The sequence below is a fragment of the Salvelinus sp. IW2-2015 genome, linkage group LG23 (assembly GCF_002910315.2).
Source record: "Salvelinus sp. IW2-2015 linkage group LG23, ASM291031v2, whole genome shotgun sequence".
NCBI classification, from domain to species: domain Eukaryota; kingdom Metazoa; phylum Chordata; class Actinopteri; order Salmoniformes; family Salmonidae; genus Salvelinus; species Salvelinus sp. IW2-2015.
The window spans coordinates 7,701,058-7,722,783 of record NC_036863.1 but is presented as its reverse complement, the minus strand read 5'-3'; the positions used below and the strand labels follow the sequence as shown (position 1 = coordinate 7,722,783).

The 21,726-nt window shown below is 45.0% G+C and overlaps 1 protein-coding gene across 2 annotated transcripts in view; it reads left to right on the top strand.

Moving 5' to 3' along the window:
- Positions 1-19,934, top strand: part of LOC111950851 (dapper homolog 3) — a 38,867-nt gene extending 18,933 nt beyond the window's left edge. For both annotated transcript variants that reach the window (XM_070434346.1, XM_023968762.2), the window contains exons 2-4: positions 10,785-10,914; positions 13,363-13,491; positions 17,414-19,934. In XM_070434346.1, the coding sequence (XP_070290447.1) occupies positions 10,785-10,914; positions 13,363-13,491; positions 17,414-19,068 (1,914 nt within the window). In that variant the 3' untranslated portion in view covers positions 19,069-19,934. The remainder of the gene's footprint in view (positions 1-10,784; positions 10,915-13,362; positions 13,492-17,413) is intronic.
- Positions 19,935-21,726: the final 1,792 nt, after the last annotated feature.

The window sequence follows — 21,726 nt, the reverse complement described above, 5'->3', positions numbered from 1 at the left end:
GCTGCTTGCTGGTGGTGCCCCTTGCTTAGTGGTGTTGCAGACTCTTGGGCCTTTCAGAACAGGTGTATATATACTGAGAGCATGTGACAGATCATGTGACACTTAGATTGCACACAGGTGGACTTTATTTAACTAATTATGTGACTTCTGAAGGTAATTGGTTGCACCAGATTTTATTTTGGGGCTTCATAGCAAAGGGATGAATACATATGCATGCATCACTTTTCCATTTTTTTTTTTAGATAATTGTTTGAAGCAAGTAATGTTTTCCATTTCGCTTCACCAATTTGGACTATTTTGTGTATGTCCAATTCGTGAAATTCAAATAAAAATCCATTTAAATTACAGGTTGTAATGCAACAAAATAGGAAAAACGCCAAGGGGGATGAATACTTTTGCAATGCACTGTACATACACACACACACACTTGATCTCTCTCCTCTCACTCAATCTTTCTCTCTCCTCTTCTCTCCCTCTCTCCCCTCTCTCTTTTTGAGGCTATTAAATCCTTTCAGTCTGGAAAAACTCCAGGGCTTAATGGCATTCCCGGTAGAGGTATATCAAGATTTTTTTGATATTCTCAAAGCTCCATTGTTAGCTTGTTTGACCTACTCCTATAGAAATGGTAGTCTGTTAGGCACTCAGCAGGAAGGTCTGATTTCACTATTATTAAAACAAGACCCAGATGGCAAATATAAAGATCCAGTCCATCTTAAAAATTGGAGGCCTCTTACACTTCAACGTTGTGATGCAAAAATACTAGCGAAATGCATAGATCTCAGAATTAAAAAGGTTTTACCAGGTATTGTTCATCCTGAGCAGACAGGTTTTTCTACATGGACGATACATCGGAGATAATATATGAAAACTACTAGAAATAATAGAACATCATGAAACATCTAAGAAGCCAGGCCTGGTATTTATAATGGATTTTGAAAAGAATTTTGATAAAGTAAGACTGGATTTTATTTAGAAATGCCTGGATTTTTGAAAATTTCGGTGATTCTCTTATAAAATGGGTAAAAGTAATGTTTAGAAACCGCAGGTGTAAAATAGTAAACGGTGGCTACTTCTCGAAGAGTTTTGAATTGTCAAGAGGAGTAAAACAAGGGTGTCCGCTGTCACCATATCTATTCATTATGACCATTGAAATGCTAGCTATTAAAATCAGATCAAATAACAACATTAGAGGATTAGAAATCCAAGGCTTAAAAACAAAGGTGTCCATGTATGCCGCTGACTCAAGTTTTATATTAAGTCCGCAAGCTAGATCCCTGCAATGTCTCATTGAAGATCTAGATAACTTATCCTAATTAGGTTTTAGTCCAGAGATAATTAGGTTTTAGTCCAGAGATACCAGAAAAGTGTAGAATATTATATATTGGATCTTTAAAAAATACAACTTTTACATTACCCAGCAGTTTACCTATAAAATGGGCTGACGGTGAAGTAGAAATACTTGGTATTCATGTAACAAAATATATAAATGAGCTCTCCACAATGAATTTCAATAGAAAACTTGTAAAAATAGACGAGATCCTGCAACCATGGAGAGGTAAATACCTGTATTTATGGAAACATTGCCCTGATTAACTCCTCAGTCATTTCTCAATTTACTCACTTACTTATGGYGCTGCCTACTCCTGACGATTTGTTTTTCTAATCATGTGAGCAAAAAATATTTTGCTTTATCTGGGACGCTAAACCAGACAAGATAAAGCGTGCCTATCTGTATCATGAATATGATTTGGGTGGTTTGAGATGATTAAATATAAAAGCACTAAACCTCTCTAAAAGCTCAACTTATTCAAAAGTTTTACTTGAACCCTAAATGGTTTTCAAGTAGATTACTAAGAAAAGCTCATCCATTGTTTAAATATGGCCTTTTGCCTTTGTGCAGATTGCTATGTCTCATTTTCGATTAATTGAAAATTATACTTTTTTTCCAAGTATCTCTCTTTTTCAAACAAGCATTGCAGAGCTGGCTACAATTTCAATTTCATCCCCCTGAAAAGATAGAATAAATATTACAATAAATATAATGGCTGAACTCAAATGTGCTCGTTGATAAAATACCTGTATTTATGGGAAATAATGGGATTTTGTTTTTAAATGATATTGTAAATTGGAATGGTAGAGTTATGTCTGTCATGGAGTAATCAGAATTGTATGGGTCTGCTCAATCCAAGATTACAACCAATTGATTACAGCATTACCCCAAAAATGGAGGAGGCAGGGTAGCTGAGGGAAGCTGAATTGTATGGGAAGCTGAGAGTTGGGATGTGGAATTGGAGACAAGTGGGAGTGGAGTTGCTGGGCGGGGGATAGAATGACAGTCAAAGATAAAAGTACAAAAAAAATAAAGTCAAAATAAAACATAACAAAAAGTAAGTTTGAATGACAATGAGGGGCAGTGTTGTTACAGCTAATGCCTGTTTGCCTGAGGCTGATGCCGTGCAGGTGTTTGTACACATGCATATACACACACTCTCATTCGAATGCACGCATGTGCATATACATGGACACACACATGTAAATAGTGCCATACATGCACTCAAACATATTCAGTTGGCCTTGCTGTTATTATTTTTGTTGTCCTTGATATCTTTTGTTTTTTGCATGGCTGTTTTCTGTTTTCCTTTGTCTTTTTTTCTCTTTTGTTCATTTTGTTGGTTGTTGGTGCATTTGGGAGGTGTCTTGGGGGTGGGGAAAGGAGTTATTGTATTTTTCTCGGTGGGGGGGGGGCAGCTCTTGGGGAACTGTGGGGGGGGATCTTGGAGGGCTGGTGGCCTAGCGGTTGGGAGCTTGGGCTGATGGATCACTGGTTCGGGTCCCCGTTATTGACCTTGTGGGAGATCTGTCGACTTGCCCTAGAGCAGGGCATTGACCCTGGTTGCTTCTGTGTGTCGCTCTGGATGGGAGTCTGTTAGATGACTCGTGTGATGTAGATGCTGGATGGGAGTCTGTTAGATGACTCATGTGATGTAGTTGTTGAGTGGCTTCACTGCAAGTATATTGTATGTTTTTAAATATTTAAAAAATAAATGTGTGTGTTTTTTGTCCATTTTAACCGCACTCACTTGTTGTTTGTGTACATGGATTTTATAATGTTTTTCCCCCAACACCACTTTCCATCAATTTGTATAGCAGACCCTCATACCAAATTGAGTTAAAAGCTTTTTTGAAATCAACTAAGCATGAGAAGACTTTTCCTTTGTTTTGGTTTATTTGTTTGTTAATTAGGGTGTGCAGGGTGAATATGTGGTCTGTCGTACGGTAATTTGGTCAAAAGCCAATTTGACATTTGCTCAGTACATTGTTTTCGCTGAGGAAATGTACGAGTCTACTGATAATGATAATGMAGAGGATTTTCTCAAGGTTGCTGTTGACGCATATCCCCGGGTAGTTAATGGGTTCAAATTTATCTCCACTTTTGTGGATTGGGCTGATCAGTCCTTGGTTCCAAATATTGGGGAAGTTGCCAGAGCTGAGGATGATGTTAACAAGTTTAAGTATAGCCAATTGGAATTTGTGGTCTGTATATTTTATCATTTAATTTAGGATACCATCAACCCCACAGGCCTTTTTGGGTTGGAGGGTTTGTATTTTGTCCTGTAGTTCATTCAATGTAATTGGATAATCTCTCCCCATTTCTCATTCTCTCTTCCCATTTTTTCTCTCCCTCTCTCTCACTCCTGGAGAAGGCACCTCACTTTGTTGCCATGGTGAAAGTAGGGGGGTTACATAATTGGGTTTGCTAACAAGTTTAAGGCTGCGTCTCAAATGTCAAATGGCACCCTATTCCCTTTATAGTACACTACTTTTGATGGGCCCTGGTCAAAAGTAGTGCACTATATAGGGAATACGCTGCCATTTGGGACTTGATTTTATTTTGGGAGCGTCAGCAAACACAAACACACCACAGTGAGTTGACCTGTCAGAGAGAGGGCCCCGCACAAAGGCCTCCCGCTTACTCACACACACTACACAACTCCACAACTCCACTGCACCACAGTACACTACACAGTGTGGGGGCTACTGTTTGGACTGGGGGGTTTTGTGCCCTCCAATGGGGGGTGTGGTATGTGTGTGTGAGTGTGTGAGCACTGGTGTGTGCACACTACTGCACAACTCACAATACAATAAAGTCTATACAGTTAAGCACAATGTGACATTCAGCTGCACCACTCTGGAAACTCTATGTGCCTCCCAAATGGTACCCTATTCCCAAAATAGTACACTCCTTCTGACCAGGGCACATAGGGCTCTTGTCAAAAGTGGTCCACTAAATAGGGAATAGGGTGCCATTTGGAACACAGTCTCTAAATGGCAGGCTTGACTTCACGGAGTAATTTCAGATAGTGGTGCATTCACATGGAATACATGAGGTAATGCACCAAACTGATGATGTTCAGTATACCATTGATAATCCATTCAAATCAAATCTTATTCGTCACATGCTTCGTAATCGTAAACAACAGATGTGGACTAGCAGTGAAGGCCCTCCCCAACAATGCAGAGAGAAAGAAAATCAAGAAATAATAGAAAAGTAAAACACTTAATAATAAATACACAATGAGTAATGATAACTTGGCTATATACAAGCTGTTCAGCAGCCTTGCAGTCAAATGCGAAGCAGTTGCCATACCAAGCGGTGATGCAGCCAGTGAAGATGCTCTCAATGGTGCAGCTGTATAACTTTTTGAGGGTCTGAGGGCCCATGCCAAATCTTTTCAGCGCCCTGAGGGGGAAGAGGCATTGTCGTGCCTTCTTCACGACTGTGTTGGTGTATTTGGACCATGATAGTTTATTAGGGATGTGGACACCGAGGAACTTGAAGCTCTCCACTATAGACCCGTTAATGTGAATGGTGGCGTGCTCGGCCCTCCGTTTCCTGTGGTCTACATCAGCTCCTTTGTCTTGCTCACATTGAGAGAGAGGTTGTTGTCCTGGCACCTCACTGCCAGGTCTCTGACCTCCCTATAGGCTGTCTCATAGTTGTTGGTGATTAGTCCTTAGTCCTACCACTGTTGTGTCATCAGCAAACTTAATTATGGTGTTGGAGTCATGCGCGGCCACGCAGTCGTGGGTGAACAGGGAGTACAGGAGGGGACTAAACACGCACCCCATTGGGGCCCCTGTGTTGAGGGTCAGCGTAGTGGATGTGTTGTGTCCCTGGTGTCAGAGTTATTTTCCAAGCCCAGCTGTGTAAACGCCTTTTAATTATCATAATTCAAATGTTATCTTCGCTATACTGAATTTCAGATGGAACAGTATGTCATTTGCACATAATTACATTTTACTTTTGGAGGCAGTGTGTAGTGCGAAATCTCATTGTAGTATAATGTGTAATCATATTGAAGGGGTATCAATGACTCTCAATTGATATATATATAGTGGTATGGTATTAGAATAGGGAAGCATATAGCTGTCAAAATCCAATTTAAAATACACATTGAATAAATCCATATCATATTTGCTATATGCTTACCTAATAGAATGTACCTTTATCAACTGAACCACGGTGAGAACATTGTTGGTGTTGGCTTCCAATGACATCGTATCTTATGTCCTTTCACTCAATGTCAGTAATGTATTATGGGGTCAACTAGTTTTCTATTCGTAGTCAGGAAATGACTCTATGGCAGTGGTCGCCAACCATGGCCCTGAAGAGTGCAGGCTTTTTGTTCTAATCCAGCACTATGATGATACCCTACTAAGCTAATGTACTTCTCATCAACACCATGGTTAGCTGAATCAGGTATGGTTGTGCTAGCCTGGGTGACAGTCTGTTTCTGCTCTCTTGCCAACAACCTATGGAATTGTCATGCCCACTTGAAACAGACTGGTAACCAGGCATTTACACCCTCACTCATTGGCTCAGCTAGAGCAACCTAGCTGCTTTCTTTGTCTAGCACATTCAATGAGAGAGAGAGATTCCTCTTGTCCAGATGGGATAGGGCAATGCGATGGGAATTGCGTCATCCGTGGATCTGTTGGGGCAGTATGAAAATTGTAGTGGGTCTAGTAAGGTGTAGGTTATATGATCCTTAACTAGCCTCTCAAAGAACTTCATGATGACAGAAGTGAGTGTTACAGGGCCATAGTCATTTAGTTCAGTTACGTTTGCTTTCTTGGGTACAGGAATAATGGTGGACATCTTGAAGCAAGTGGGGGCAACAGACTGGGATAGGGAGAGATTGAATATGTTCATAAACTCCAGCCAGTTGGTCTGCACATGCTCTGAGGACCCGGCAAGGGATGCCATCTGTGCCTGCAGCCTTGCGAGGGTTAACATGCCTAAAGGCATAGCTGGACTATTTGTACTCGTCCATGTTCCCAGTCACCTTGCTGTGGTTAAATGCAGTGGTTTTGCGCTTTCAGTTTTGCTCGAATGCTGTCATCTATCCACGTTTTTGGTTTGAGTAAGTTCTAATCATCACAGTAGGAACAACATCCTCTATGCACTTCCTGATGAACTGAGTCAGTGTATACGTCAATGTTATTCTCAGAGGCAACCCGGAACATATCCCAGTCCACATGATCAAAACTTGAAGCATAGATTCTGATTGGTCAGACCAACATTGAACAGTCCTTACCACAGGAACTTCCTGTTTAAGTTTCTGCCTATAGGAAGGGAGGAGCAGAATGGGGAAAGGGACAGGGAAAAGGGAATACCTAGTCAGTTGTACAACTGAATGCATTCAACAGAAATGTGTCTTCCACATTTAACCCAACCCCTCTGAATCAGAGAGGTGCGGGGGCTGCCTTCATTGATGTCCACGTCATCGGAGCCCGGGGTGCAGGTGTTGTTGGGGGTTAACTTCTTTGCTCAAGGGCAGAATGGCAGATTTCGAACCAACGCTCTTAACCGCTAAGCTACCTGAGCCTTGATCTGATATGCCGAAGGGAGTGCGTGGGAGGGTTTTGTAGCCGTGCTGGAAGGGGGAATAGCAATGGTCAAGAGTTCTCGATGAGTGAGTAGCGCAGCCGATGTGTTAACTTTGGTAGCGCTTTCCTCAGAATTGCTTTATTAAAGTCCTCAGCTACAATAAATGCAGCCTCAGGATATGCGGTTTCCAGTTTGCACAAAGTCCGCTGTAGTTCTTTGAGAGCCGTCTCGGTGTCGGCTTTAGGGCGAATAATCACTGCAGTGTCATGGGAAGTAACTTCAGAGCAGCTCGTAAATGAGTCAGGAGTTTAAGTCATATTTAATGACTTTTTAAAGATGGCTTGAATCATTTAGAGAGAAAATAATCACTTAGGGAGATGAAATGTAGGGGAGGGAGGGACTTGGAGTAATGCTTTACTGCAGTTAACGGTGTAACTCAAGGCAATTTCTGTTTAATATGTTTTAGTGGTTCACATGATTTGGAGTTATACTGTGTGCTTATATATACTGTACGGCATACAAAAAACATGGGATACATTTAAGATTAACTGCGTTACATCCAAACTTTACTTCAACAACATTGGAAATTAGTGAAGGGTTTGTGCTCTCTTGTATCCGCTTGTTTTCTTTGTAAACTCAACTCATGTCTTTACTAACAGTGATGCCAACATGACATGTGGCCTTGAACCTTACCAGACTAGCATAATCAAATGAATGAAGAAGTCATCCTCTTATTGTGCCATTATGTAACAAGCTTTAGACATGCACAGAGTGAGCATGGCTTGGGCTTATTCTATAGCTTGTGTGTGTCTACGTGTGTGCAAATGAACTGGGCTAATGTCATGCATGCGCTGGATGAAAGGACCTGTGTGTGGGTTTAGGAGCCACTCAAGTGAGACAACACCGGCTCAATGGGCACGTTTCCTCTGCACACACACACGCGCACACACACACACACACACACCTCACAGCCACTGTGTGTATAATCCCTGAGATCAAATCGCTGTTAGCCCTATAGAGGTCAAACTACAAAGGCTCTGGCCCTATATCATCTTTATTATGTGATTACCACTCCAAGTACACCAGTCAACTCCACTTCCATTCCAGTCCATTCAGGAGGCATGGAGAAATCACCGTAGGGAAGGGTCACCAAACTTTAGTCCCCCAATCCTAGCAGGCTTTTGTTCCAGACCAGCACTACCTGTCGTACTACTACCCTGATAACCCTCAAATTAGTGAATGTATTCATCCCCCTCTCTAACATCTTTACCCTCCCTCCCTCTTCTCTTCCCCTCCACCTCAGCAGTTAAAGTTCCTGAGAGCACAAAGCCTGACTCAGTCTTACTAGAGAGAGAGATGGGGGGGGTAGGGGGGGGGGTGAGAGACTGACAGCCCAGGGTGGTATGTTTACATCCCCTGCCCCCCCCCCCCCCCCCCCCCCCCCTCTTCCCTGAGGGTGTTGGACTGACCCTGCCCCTGGCCTGAGTGATGGGCCTGCTCCCTGTCCGACGGGTCGCTCAACTATGGACCCCTGGAAGGGGGAAGGGAGAGGCCACTAGGGCTATAGAAAGAGAGTTTCTGTTTTTCGAGCTAGCGTTTTGTCAGGGTGATTGACACTCACAGACTGAACGGAAAAAGACTCTTTCGTGATGACAAGATGCATGGTGTGCAGGGACTAGTGGTGATTGTGTACGCTGTTCCTCCCTCATTTTCTCCCTCTTTCATGCTGTCTTGATCTCTCTCTCCCTCTCTTCCTTTCAATTATTATTTTTTTAAACGTATTGATATGGAAAGTAAGAGTGCTTACATTCAGTGGTGGTAAAAGTACCCAATTTTCATAAAAGTAAAGATACTTTAATAGAAAATGACTCAAGTAAAAGTGAAAGTCAAAAATGTAAAATACTACTTGAGTAAAAGTCTAAAAGTATTTGGTTTAAAATATACTTAAGTATCAAAAGTATAAGCCATTTCAAATTCCTGATATTAAGCAAACCAGGCGGCACCATTTTCCTGTTTTTGATTTATTTATGGATAGCCAGGGGCACTTTCCAACACTCAGACATTATTTACAAACGAAGCCTGTGTGTTTAGTTACTCCACCAGATCAGAGGCAGTAGGGATGACCAGGGATGTTCTCTTAATAAGTGTGTGAATTGGACCATTTTCCTGTCCTGCTAAGCATTCAAAATGTAACTAGTACTTTTGGTTGTCAAGGAAAATGTATGGAGTAAAAAAGACAATATTTTCTTAAAGAATGTTTATTTATTTAATCTTTATTTAACTAGGCATGTCAGTTAAGAACAAATTCTTATTTACAATGATGGCCTACCCCGGCCAAACCCTAAACCAGACAACACTGGGACAATTGTGCGCCACTCGGGAGTTCCAATCACGGCCGTTTGTGATACAGCCTGGAATTGAACCTCGGTCTGTAGTGACGCCTCTAGCACTGAGATGCAGTGCCTTACACCGCTGCACCACTCGGGGGCCCACTCGGGAATGTAGGGAAGTAAAATTAGTCAAAAATATAAATAGTAAAGTACAGATACCCCAAAAAACTACTTAAGTAGTACGTTAAGGTATTTTACTGAAGTACTTTACACCACTGCTTACATTGTCAAAGCAAACATAAAACAAGGATGGTTGAGTAAGACAGAAATCTTATCCTTTTCTCTCCCTGTTATCTCTCTCTTTCTCCTCTCTCTCTCTGTCTCTCTCTCTCTCCCCAACTCTTACCATCTTCCCCCCTTTCTCCTTCCCACTCTTTCCAGTAAGTTCACCATGTATTCATGGACAGGTCAGCATGTCTGTGTTTTTAACCCACAGCTTCCCTGCCTTTAATATGGTATTTTTTACTGGGTGAGAAGTCCTGATTTACACAGGGAGGCCATTGAGTAAGGCTATGGGTTGTTAGGGAGTTAGTTTGTTCTTAGCTGCACTGTGGAACCCCCCCCCCTCCTTCCATCAGATGTTTAACTTCAGTTTCACAGCAGGCTCCCCCAGCGAGTCTAACGTGTGTGTGTGTGTGTGTGTGTGTGTGTGTGTGTGTGTGTGTGTGTGTGTGTGTGTGTGTGTGTGTCTGCATTTTTTTGGGTGGGGGAGTCAAAATATGTTTGCGTTTTTCAATCAGTTTGTGGGTTTTCAGTGTGTGTGAGTTTTCATTCGAATTGTACAATTTGTGTGTGTGCAGGTGTGCTTTGTCAGTGTCAGCTTGTGTGCCCACACACACAGAGGTCTCAGCGTTATTCCCAGAGTCCTCCTCTCTCCTCTGAATTACTGTAAATATGGAACCTTCTCTACCACATGACCAGCAGGCTTTACTGCCTTCTCAGCTAGTCGAACCACGCCCGATGTTATAAGCCAGCAGAGTGTGTGTGTGTAACTCTGTACACCTCTATAGCACAGGAGGCTGCTGAGGGGAGAATGTCTCATAATAATGGCTGCAATGGAGTAAATGGAATGGTATCAAACACATGGACACCATGTGTATAATTTGTTCGATACCATTCTGTTTATTCCATTCCAGACATTACTATAAGCTCATCCTCCCCAATTACGGTGCCACCGTTGTCTCTTATTTTACATCTCTCACTCTGTCACCCTTTTATCTCCCCCTTTCTCTCTCTCGCTCTTTGTCTTTCTCTTTCTTTTTTTCTTTCTTTCTCTCTCTCCTTCTGTCTGTAATATATTCGGTTCTTCACGTCCGCTGAGGGCTGTTGTTTTGACAGCTTTAACCTCCTCCAAAGCCGATGCTGTTCCTATCCTTCACTAGCCATTTGAGATCTGTGTGTGTGTGTGTGTGTGTGTGTGTGTGTGTGTGTGTGTGTGTGTGTGTGTGGAACATCCAAATACGGTCTTTAACCCTGATTCTATGTCTCTCATTGTGTTCCAGAGCAGTCTACAGTGTACTCCATGTGGTCTGATGGCATCTCTGGAGCAGCAGGTTGGGGAGCTGAGGATGGATACAGAGGATAATGCGGTGGAGGCCTCTACTGAGCTGATGGACAGTCGGCCCAGATCAGGTAACACAACACTGCACAAATTGGACCCTTAAGTAGGGAGGGTTGCAAAATTCCCAGGTTTTCCAGATATTCCGATTGGAAGATTCCTGGAATCAGCTGGCAATAAGTAGTAAATATGGGAATCCTCCATCTGGGATTTCTGGAGAAAATGTTTTGGGGGAGGGGAGTTACCAGAATTTTGCAACCTTACCATTAAGCCATTGGTTCAATCTATCATATTTCTGCTAAACACAGCGTAGCTATAGTCTGTAGTATGACTGTTTGGTGTTGGAGAAAGCAGTGTTGTACTACCTGAATCTCGGACTCAAGTCACAATTTTCATGACTCGTGACTCGACTCTGACTCGACCAGTTGTGATTTTGCTGTCATAAAGCCTTTCTCCCTTGCATAAGTCAACATGCAAGATGGCCACTGTGCTAGCAGCTAGCCTTATCAGCTAGCGTTCTAAATGACAAAATATAGTTTCAAATATTTTTAGACCTCATCATCCTAGGGAACCGTGACTCAACTCTGGACTCAAGTCAAGGGCTTGAGCCTGCTCTAGTTCCAGGCCTTTATGCTGTAGTTCCATCAGAGAGAGTCGTCACCGAGGCCCATTTAGTTTCTCTCCTTGGCTCAGAGGCTGACATCATTATATGAGGTGGTTTGGTAGCCTGGCAGGAACAATTGCAGGCAGACGCGTCGGCGCCATTTTAGAATGGTTAACTTACCCCACAGTAGGCCCATTACTGCTCCGTACAGATGTAGGATCTTAATTTGATCACTCTTTTGTTGCAGAGAATTTTCCTGGACAGAAGGAAATGCAAACTTGTAGTGTATTTGAGTTTCAAAAATGCTTCAAAAGTTTGTCATTTCCGCCATGAAATTTCCGACTTAATTTGCCCTAACGAAAAATGTATCAACCCCTACAAAAATGTCTATGAATTATAATCCACATAATCATTAATATTTCCTGTTGCTGCAGTATTATTTTCCTTCTGTAGCAAACTGGCTCAAATAAAGATCCTACATCTGTATAGCTATCTCACCCCTATCTCACCTCATTCTTACTGTATTGTACTGTATATTTCACGCTAGTCTTTTTGGAGAGAGAGCCAAAGTCATATGTGATATAGAGGGATTTGTCGAGGGCTGCGTAGGTCATGTGCTTTATGAATCAGTGCAGGAAATGTTTCCAAAGCCCACGTTAAATTGATAAAATCATTCCATTTTCAGAGGAGCATTTTTGCTAGGAGTTGAAAACTACTTGGCTTGGAGAGTTGTGAGCCGTCCAATGAAAATGTACTTTCGGCTCCCCGAAGATGGCAGGAGTTTTAAATCCATGGCTAATGTTGTGCCATTTACCTCAAAATATACACAGACGGCTGGCTATTTGGAGATTGAGGGCGGCATGTTGAAAAAACGCTTATAGAGACCTTCACAGGTTAAGAAAATGAAACCTTGAGAGGCATCAAATGCCTTCAGGAATGGCTAAATGACTAACATGTCATTCGCTTTCAACGTGAAAAACAACACAGTATATCTCCCTTAGAAAAAGACAAAATGAACTGGAAAAACACTAGACTCTACAACATTCCAAGCTAGGCTAGTAATGCTGTGCCACCAGTCCTCTCTTCATAACTGAATGTTCCTCAGCTACAGTCAAATGAAAGAGATGCTGTGTAAGTCTTTTAAGAGTGGATACTCTTCTGTAGTTATTTTCGGGATCCAAATGTACTTACTTGCTTACTATACTTTTATTATTTCACAGTAACATACCCTTAAAAAAATGCACAGACCTAAAATGACTCTTGGTGGCATGCAGAGAAAGACCATAACAAATTAAAAAGGAAAAGCTCACTACTACACTAAAGCGATTACAGTGAAATCTAGAGTGAGAGCCAATATAATATAATGGGACCCACCGGTCTACGGCTGACAGAGTCACACAGGTTAACATGGCAGTCTCTTTCTATTCAAATCACTTAGTGTTCCGGTTCATAAGACAAGTAAGCAAGACACTGTATGCTTACCCAATGACTGTAGAAACAACCATCCACAGGAAACACAGACTGTTGCACTTGCATACCAGTACTCCCAATGGTCATTTGGCTGAGACTTGAGTGGTATTGGTCCTGTGTGGCTCAGTTGGTAAGAGCATCAAATCAAATCAAATTGTATTTGTCAAATGCGCAAAAAACAACAGGTGTAGGTAGACCTTACCGTGAAATGCTTACTTACAAGCCCTTAACCAACTCAAATCAAATCAAAGTTTATTTGTCACGTGCGCCGAATACAACAGCAACAACCTTACCGTGAAATGCTTACTTACAGGCTCTAACCAACAGTGGATAAAATCGATTCTTGCTAGGGCCACCAATATGAAAATGTATGCACTCACTGTTGTAAGTCTCTTAGGATAAAAGCGTCTGCTAAATGGTTAATGGTATACAGTACATGTGTTTGCAGGTTTCTATGAGCTGAGTGAGGTCCTTTCTCCTCTGGGTCTCTCTGATTCCTCTGGGTTTGGAGAGCTCTCCTCCAGCGCTACCCGAGCCATCCGCATGGACTATGCCAACGACCGGCCCAAATCAGCCGGTGAGTGACCACACACAGTCATACATTCTCACACGTTCACACACACACACACACACACACACACACACACACACACACACACACATGTCATACAAATGCAGTACAGTCAGTGTAGCCTACACACACACTTATGTGAACCATTGACGTCATTATTACCTTCTTGTATCCAATTTCTGTGTGTGTGTGCATGTCATTTCTCTGTGTGTGTGTGTGTGCATGTCATTTCTGTGTGTGTGTGCATGCATTCTGTGTGTGGTGCATGTCATTTCTGTGTGTCATGTGCATGTCACTTCTGTGTGTGTGTGCATGTCATTTCTGTGTGTGTGTCATTTCTGTGGTGTGCTGAAGTTTGTCATTTTTAACTCAATATGTCCGACTTGATTTTCCCTTACGAAAATTGTATCAACCCCTACAAAATGTCCATTAATTATAATCCACATAATAATTCACATTTCCTGTTGCTGCAGGATTATTTTACTGCTCAACTGGCTCAAATTAAGATCCTACAAGATCCTACGGTTGCTCAGGAAATGCATTTATCCAATATAGAGCAATACCCATTTATACTTATGGGTATCTGTTTTTTACCAGGTCAGACGTGCCTACTAAATGTATTGTATATTAGTCCACATAGACAGTGCAAGATGCCAATAGTGATGCACTAAGTCCCCCACAGAGCAGCCGTTAACAGAAGCTCATTAGAGCCAGACACCATCAAATCAAATCACATTTTATTTGTCACATGCGCCAAATACAAGTGTAGACTTTAATGTGAAACACTTACTTACAAGCCCTTAATCACAGTGCAGTTCAAGAAGAAGAAAATATTTACCAAGTAGACTAAAATAAAAATAATAATAAAAAGTAACAAAATCAGAATAACAAGGCTATATACAGGGGGACGGTACGGAGTCAGTGTGCGGGGGGTACCGGCTAGTTGAAGGGGGGTACCGGCTAGTTGAGGTAATCTGTACATGTAGGTGGGGCGAAGTGGCTATGCATAGGTAACAAGCAAACAGCGAGTAGCAGCAGTGTACAAAAGGGAGGGGGGGGTCAATGTAAATTGTCCGGTGGCGATTTTATGAATTGTTCAGCAGTCTTATGGCTTGTGGGTAGAAGCTGTTGAGGAGCCTTTTGGTCCTAGACTTGGCGCTCCGGTACCGCTTGTCGTGCGGTAGCAGAGAAAACAGTCTATAACTTGGGTGACTGGAGACTCAGTCATCGCTCCCAAATAGCCCCAACCATAATGACTAATAACAAGCACAAACTAATTTCTTTCCAATTGCATTAAGGTGAAGGAAATATACTAATGGATTATCTTTTGAGTTCCCTGCCGTAAAGGGCTTCCAGCTATTAGATTAGGAAGATGTGCTCTTTAAAATAAACATGTATATTTGTATATTGTATATTGTGCTTTTATTTTCTGGACACTACACTACAAAAAAGTGGTATTTTGTTGAGATAGATCCATGTCCCAGGCCATCTGTTTTGTAGATCCAGCTATGCCACTATCTAAAATGAATGAAAAAAGATAAGCACCATGTCATTTCCAGATTTGCTGTGCATATTCTATTAATTTGGGGTCAATCCACAACCAATGTATACCTTTATTTAGCCAGGTACTGGATCTTCTATGATAATAACCTGGTTGGTCAAGAAACCAGGCATGGGATGTGGACATATCTTGGCATTAGACCCCTTATGAGATGTCTGCCTCCCACATGGCACCCTATTTCCTACATAGTGCACTAAATAGGGAATAGGGTGCCATTGTGGACACATGCAGTGTGTTGTACAAGGCAGTGGTTCCCAAACTGTGGGGCATGCACCCTAGGAGGGGCGTGACGGGTCGGCAGCTGGGGCACGGGGGTCCCCTCCCCCCCCAAAAAAAAGGAACCCAGTCCGGCTTTCAACTTACTCTTGAAAGTGGGAATAGTAGAATGCATAAGGTGAAATTTCGACATTGGGTACTACATCATCAGTTTTCCTCTTGTCGTACCAGTAATTGCAGACCTTAGAGCAGGGATCATCAACTAGATTCAGCCGAGGGTCCATTTAATCTTGAGCGGATGGTTGGGGGGCCAGAATATAATTACAAATAATTAGCAAATTGACCGGAAAAGTTGGAAACAGATCATATTTGACTAAAATATAATCATTTCAAACCTTGCTTACATTTGTATATGATCACATCTCTCTAGTATGCATACTTGGGAACAGTTCCTCAATGCTGGAAGGGGGGCCTGAGTGAAAAAGTTTGGCAACCCCTGGTGTGTGCCCAGTGACATAGATAAATTAGGGTACTGGGTGTGCTGGTGGAGGGGTGAAAGGAGAGACTGGTTGTTCATGTTTTGATGTGTAACTGCATCAGTGGACTGTCCTGGGGTGATTATGCATGGGCCTAGATTATAGTCATGGGATTAAGACAAGGCTGCTCTGTACAGACTCAGTCGGAGAGAGAAAAAGACCCACTGTACCATGTTAGAGACACACACAAGCACACGTGCACATACACACACTTACAGACTCTCTCTCTCTCTCTCTCTCTCTCTCTCTCTCTCTAACTCTAACTCTAACTCTAACTCTAACTCTCTCGCAGAGAGACTCTCTAAGACACACACATACTGTACATAGACACTGTTAGAGTGCATCTTACCCAGTCTGGCCATGGCTGTGCTAAGCTGACGTTCCAAAAAGGAATGCGTCCCTATGGGATGCAGCAGACTAGTTTAGGGAAAACAGAAGTTGTGTCCCAAATGGCACCCTATTCCCTTTATAGTGCACTGCTTTTGACCAGAACCCTATGGGCCCTTATCAAAAGTAGTGCACTCAAAAGGGAATAGGGTGGGACACAAGCCAGACTTCAGTTTGATGTACAGTAGAGTAGAGCCCTGGTGGTCAACCTCTTGTTACCTCAGCTGCTCATTCTATCTGAAGGATTCAACAGAACACTGTCTACGCCCCAAATGGCACCCTGTTCCTTATATAGTGCAGGACCCTGGTAAAAATTTGTGCACTATGTAGGGAATAGGGTGCCTTTTGGAACAGAGCCTGTGTTGTGTCTGTAACCGCCTGGTCACAATAAACAGCGTCTGCTGTTTCTGCAGCTGTGTATTGTACGTACAGCTAGAACTACATCCGTGGTGCCTGGTGTATGTTTGCTCATTCACCTGAGTGGGTTTGTATACCTATTTCCCATAACGTGCTCCTTTTCAAGGATAGTTTGTCAGCAATGCCTCACAATACTGTAAGTGCTACTGCAGGCTAGTGACTAGAGATGGCATTTCTTCAGAAGCGCCATAGCCCATTTGAGCAGTGGTCTAATTTCATCTGGGATAAAGGTAAAGTCTCAGTTTCGGATAGAAACATTTGTTTACCTGCAGGATTACAAGAACATTTTTGAGGGTTAGGTGGGTCAGGGGTCAGGACACAAAATGAGGGAACCACTCTCTTAGGCAAAGACCAAATTAACAAAAACTATTGGTTTGAGATGAGTGGGAGCGTGGTTCCCCCATTTTGTGTCCTGACACACTCCAACATCCATTAGGCTGTAATAAATAGTGTGTTGGTCCCTCAAGTATACGGCATATTGCACTTGCACTTTAAATGTGTAGCTATAGCACTTTCAATTAATTATTTTGTGTAGTTTCTGTGTTTTCATGTTTTATGTACGTCTTTTTGTATGTCTTTTTATGCAAATGACCAAATACATTTTCCCCTGGTGGGATAATAAAGTTGATCTGAATGACAAAATCTCACTGTAGACGCATCATTAGCCTATGTCTGTGGGTTCACATGTCTGTGGGTTCACATGTCTGTGGGTTCACATGTCTGTGGGTTCACATGTCTGTGGGTTCTCATGTCTGTGTGGTTGTCCTCTGCTTTGTCTGATTATAACCGTGTTTTTGATTCTGTTTTCCAGGGGAATTCTTCGTGGCCAATCGGGAAGGACAGACAGAATCCGGGTCCCGCCCCACAGTCCCCCGCTCCTTCTCGGCCCCCTATCCCTCCCTGGAAGGCATCGCCGAGGGGGCCGGCGAGGGGGAAGACGAGGTCTGGGCCTGGGACCACAGCTCGGGGCCAGGAGGAGGGCTGGATGTGGAGGGGGAGCCCACGGAGGAGGACTACCGTCAGGCCCAGCGTGTTGAGACATATATCCTGAGCCTGATCCAGCGGCGCGCCCTGCCCCCTCGTCCCGGCAAGCCCCGCACCGCCATCACCGTGGCCCGCCAGAGCAGCCTCTGCCGCAAGGAGCCCCAGCCTCCACCAGCCGCTGCCTCCAACCCTGAGCACCACCCCCACCACCACCAAGCCGCTGGTCCCCCTCCCTCCGAGGGTCCCCCTGCTTCCTGGGCTTGTCACATTCTGGACCAGGAGCCGTACGCATGCATTGCCTTGCTCCCTGATGACTCCCCTCTCCACCATCACCACCCTCACTCTCACTACCCCCAACCAAGGCCCAGACAACCCTTGGCCAACACCCGCTCTGCCTCCCTGGACTCCCCCTGCAGCATACCTCCATCCCAGGACCCCAGCAGCCACGAGCCCGACTCACCCCATCCCTTCCACCACGGCTACCCGGCCCCTCCCCCGCCCCGTTCGCCTCCCTCGCCTGACGAGCAGCTGGTCAACGCCCAGTACATCCCCGCCCAACCCCTCCGGGCCCCCACCGCCAGGGCCTCCGCACACTCCCACTCCCACAGGGGGGCCCCTGGAGGACCCAAACCCAGTCGGGGCGCCTATTCTCCAGAGAGGGGTTCCCAACAGCAGCCGGCCCCACAGCAGCTGCAGCAAGCCAAGTCTAAAGCCGCACCCAAGAAGTGTCGCTTTAGCGAGGAAAGGGAGAGGGAGAGGGAAAGGGAGAGGGAAAGGGAGAGGGACAAGGAGAGGGAGAGAGACAGGGAGAGAGAGCGGGAGCGGCCAGTAGGCTCCAAGAAGCCTGGAAGACGAGCCTGCAGGTCCCAGTCTGAGAACAGCCTCAATGGGCAACGGGGCGTCCCTGAACGCAAGTACAACACGGTGGAGAGAGACGGGGGAGGATCAGGGTCAGGGAGCGGCCGCGGAAGCCAGTCCAAGGGGAAGAGGCCCCAGCCGGGCAGCACAGGCTACCGCCGCTGGCGCTCCACCCTTGAGCTCAGCCAGGATGAAGCTGAGCAGCCGCCCCCAGCTGACCAGGGCTCCAGGCGCACCCGCAAACCCCGGCCGCCTCCCCCACCTTATGCCTACATCAACCCACACCCGCATCATCACCCCCATCTGGAGTACCTGGACCGAGAGCTCGCAGCCCTGTGTCGGCCCGAGGAGCGCTACCCCCACCCGGGGCAGGGCGAGTCCGAGTCGAGCCTGAGTGAAGACTCGCCGGCCTCCAGCTCACTGTCAAGTGACTCAGACGAGAGTGGGGGTCTGGTGTGGCCCCAGCAGCTCCCCCCTCAGCTCTCCTCCCCTCCGACGGCCACCGCTCCAGCTGGGGCCCCCCTGCAGCCCAAAGCCTTCGTCAAGATCAAGGCCTCCCACGCGCTCAAGAAGAAGATTCTGCGCTTCCGCACGGGCTCCCTCAAAGTCATGACCACCGTTTAGAGTGGGACCCGTGCTTAGCAGTTGGGGGTTAAGACAATTTAGTGTCTCTCTCTATATGCACCTGGTTTCCTTTGAGGAGAAGCGCTGTCTGTTTTGAAGAGCAGCAAGTACAGAAGACAGCAAATTTAACTCACTGCACTGCCTAACTGTACATACATACATAGACTCTTTGGCTTTCAATGGATCCTTCACAGGTATCAGATCTGCCATAAACCCTCCTGAACAAGCAAACAGAGCTGAGCCTGAGCTCTAAACTATGATCCCAGATCTGTGAAGCTTTCGGCTATTGCCTGAGCCCAGCCAGACGGGGTCTGAGACGAGATAATATGCTATGGGGCTTGAGTTGGGGCTAGTGGTCACTTGGGTGGCTAAAGTAAACATAAGACTGGGACCCAGAGCCAAAGAACCCCCCCCCCCCAAAAAAAGGCCTTATCCCCCTATCATCCCCCYTYCCCYCCCCCTSMCAGAGAGTACTGTGAGCATGATATGTCCCGTCATGTGAGCTGTGACTCAGCATCAACGTGTCTGTAGTCTAGGTTGCGTTCCAGGCACGCTACATTGCAGACATTGTATCAATCAATGGATACATGCCATGTTATTAACTGCATAACGCAGTTGGGTATCAGACTGCTAAATCATATAATGTGGTTAGCTGATACGTTAAACACCTATCTAGCTGTGAAATCTGGCGTTGTCATATCTGGCAGGAGTATGCAATGTAGCCTGGAACGCTGCCCTCCTCTGCACATGACCACCTGTGTGGTGTGATTTACCCACTCCTGTATTTATGAATGTAGTCTGTAAATAAAATGAGCTGGGACCATGGAACCTTAAGGGGACCACAGAGGTCTTGTCTCTCGACCACCGGCTGTCAATGTGTGTTTCATTGGACGGAGAGAGAGTGAAAGTGAGTGACTGTGGGTGTGTTTGCCTCTCTAGCTCTTTAAAGCTCTCAAGCTGTGATGCATAATTAGTGTTGTTAGTGTTCCATCCTGATTCGCACCCAGGTTTACCACGCAAAAGACCATGCATGGGCTGTGTCTGGAAACATTACTGGCTGTCAAATCCTTGCTGTTCCTGTTTACTCAATTCCTCACCTTCCTCTCAAAGCTCTTTGGAGGAGGAGGAGGCCCAAGTGCAGGATCTTGGGTACTCTGTTCCAATGCACTTTGAGAGGGAGGAGAGGACTGGTGGAAACAAGGACGGAGGATGCAAGGATTTGTCAGCTAGAAATGTTTTCAGACACGTCCATGGATGGGCTCTTTCTAAAATATGCTTTCTTCAATTCCTTGCTTACTCTTTCCTCGCCTCCTTCTCAAATTGTATTAGAGGAAAAGATCTGAGGTGAGGAAACTTGGACCTTCTCTTCCAATGCATTTTGAGAGGGAGTTGAGGAGAGCGGATGCTAGGGGAGAAAAAGAAACCCAAGCTGGACGTCCATTTCAGAGCAAGGATAAAGCTATGACGTGATGAAAGACAACCTTGCAATAAAGGTACCGATAACATGATTCATTTTAAGAGAGATACATGATACACATTTTCCTTCTGACAATTCAGACCACATGTGGCATATCTGACACTGTAGCCAGTCCAGTTGCTCTATCTCATGGAGATAAAATGTAAACTACAGTGGGGGAGTCCCAAATGGCTCCCTATTCACTACATAGTGTTCTACTTTTTACCAGAGCCCTATGGGCTCTTGTCAAAAGTAGTGCACTATATAGGGAATAGGGTGCCATTTGGGACATAACCAGTATCTGCTGTGCTGGGTGGTACCAGTGGAGCCAACCGCACTAATAACCTTTCACTGAGGTAGGTGGTGGAACACACACAGGCAGGGAAACACACACACCCTTTTAGCAGTGAAAAGCCTGGTGCTGCAGGTGATGTAGGTGTTAATTGAAAGAAAAGAGGGAGTTTGGGGGGGGGGGGGGGGGGGAGGGGGGGGGGGGGGGGGGGGGGGGGGGGGGGGGGGGGGGGGGGGGGGGGGGGGGGGGGGGGAGGGGGGGGGGGGGGGGGGGGGGGGGGGGGGGGGGGTTTGGGGGGGGGGGGGGTAAAGGAGGGTGGAAGGAGGGAAAGCGGGGTAGATGGACATGGAAAAGCAGAGGGAGAGCAGTGGTGAAAGCAGGGGAGGGGCTGATTTCTGCGTAGAGATGGTATCTTGTTTTTGTTGTTGTTGTCATGCAGGTCTAGTCTGGCGTGTCACCAAATGTCTGCAGGTTGCAAGCCAGAAGACAGGAATTCACATAAACACTTAATCAGTTTCTTCCCCTGGAGAACAAGATCATTAGCCCCAGATGTAGCGGAGCAACTTCCTACAAACACACATACACACACACACACATACACACACATGTACACACACACACACACATGCAAACACACACACACACATGCTTGAGCAAACAAACAGGCACTGGCACACACACAGACACATATTCAGGCACTGGCATACACATTCACGGGCACTGCCATAGGTAAACACATGCATATACACATGCATACACACGCGCAGACACATACACATAAACCGAGTGGGAAAGAAGGGCAGGAAAGCTTCATCATGTAAGATGTTGAGAACTCCTATGACACAACTTTGACAGACACCCATTCTTACACACACAGTTACACACTTCAAAAAGGCCCTTGCCCTACGAC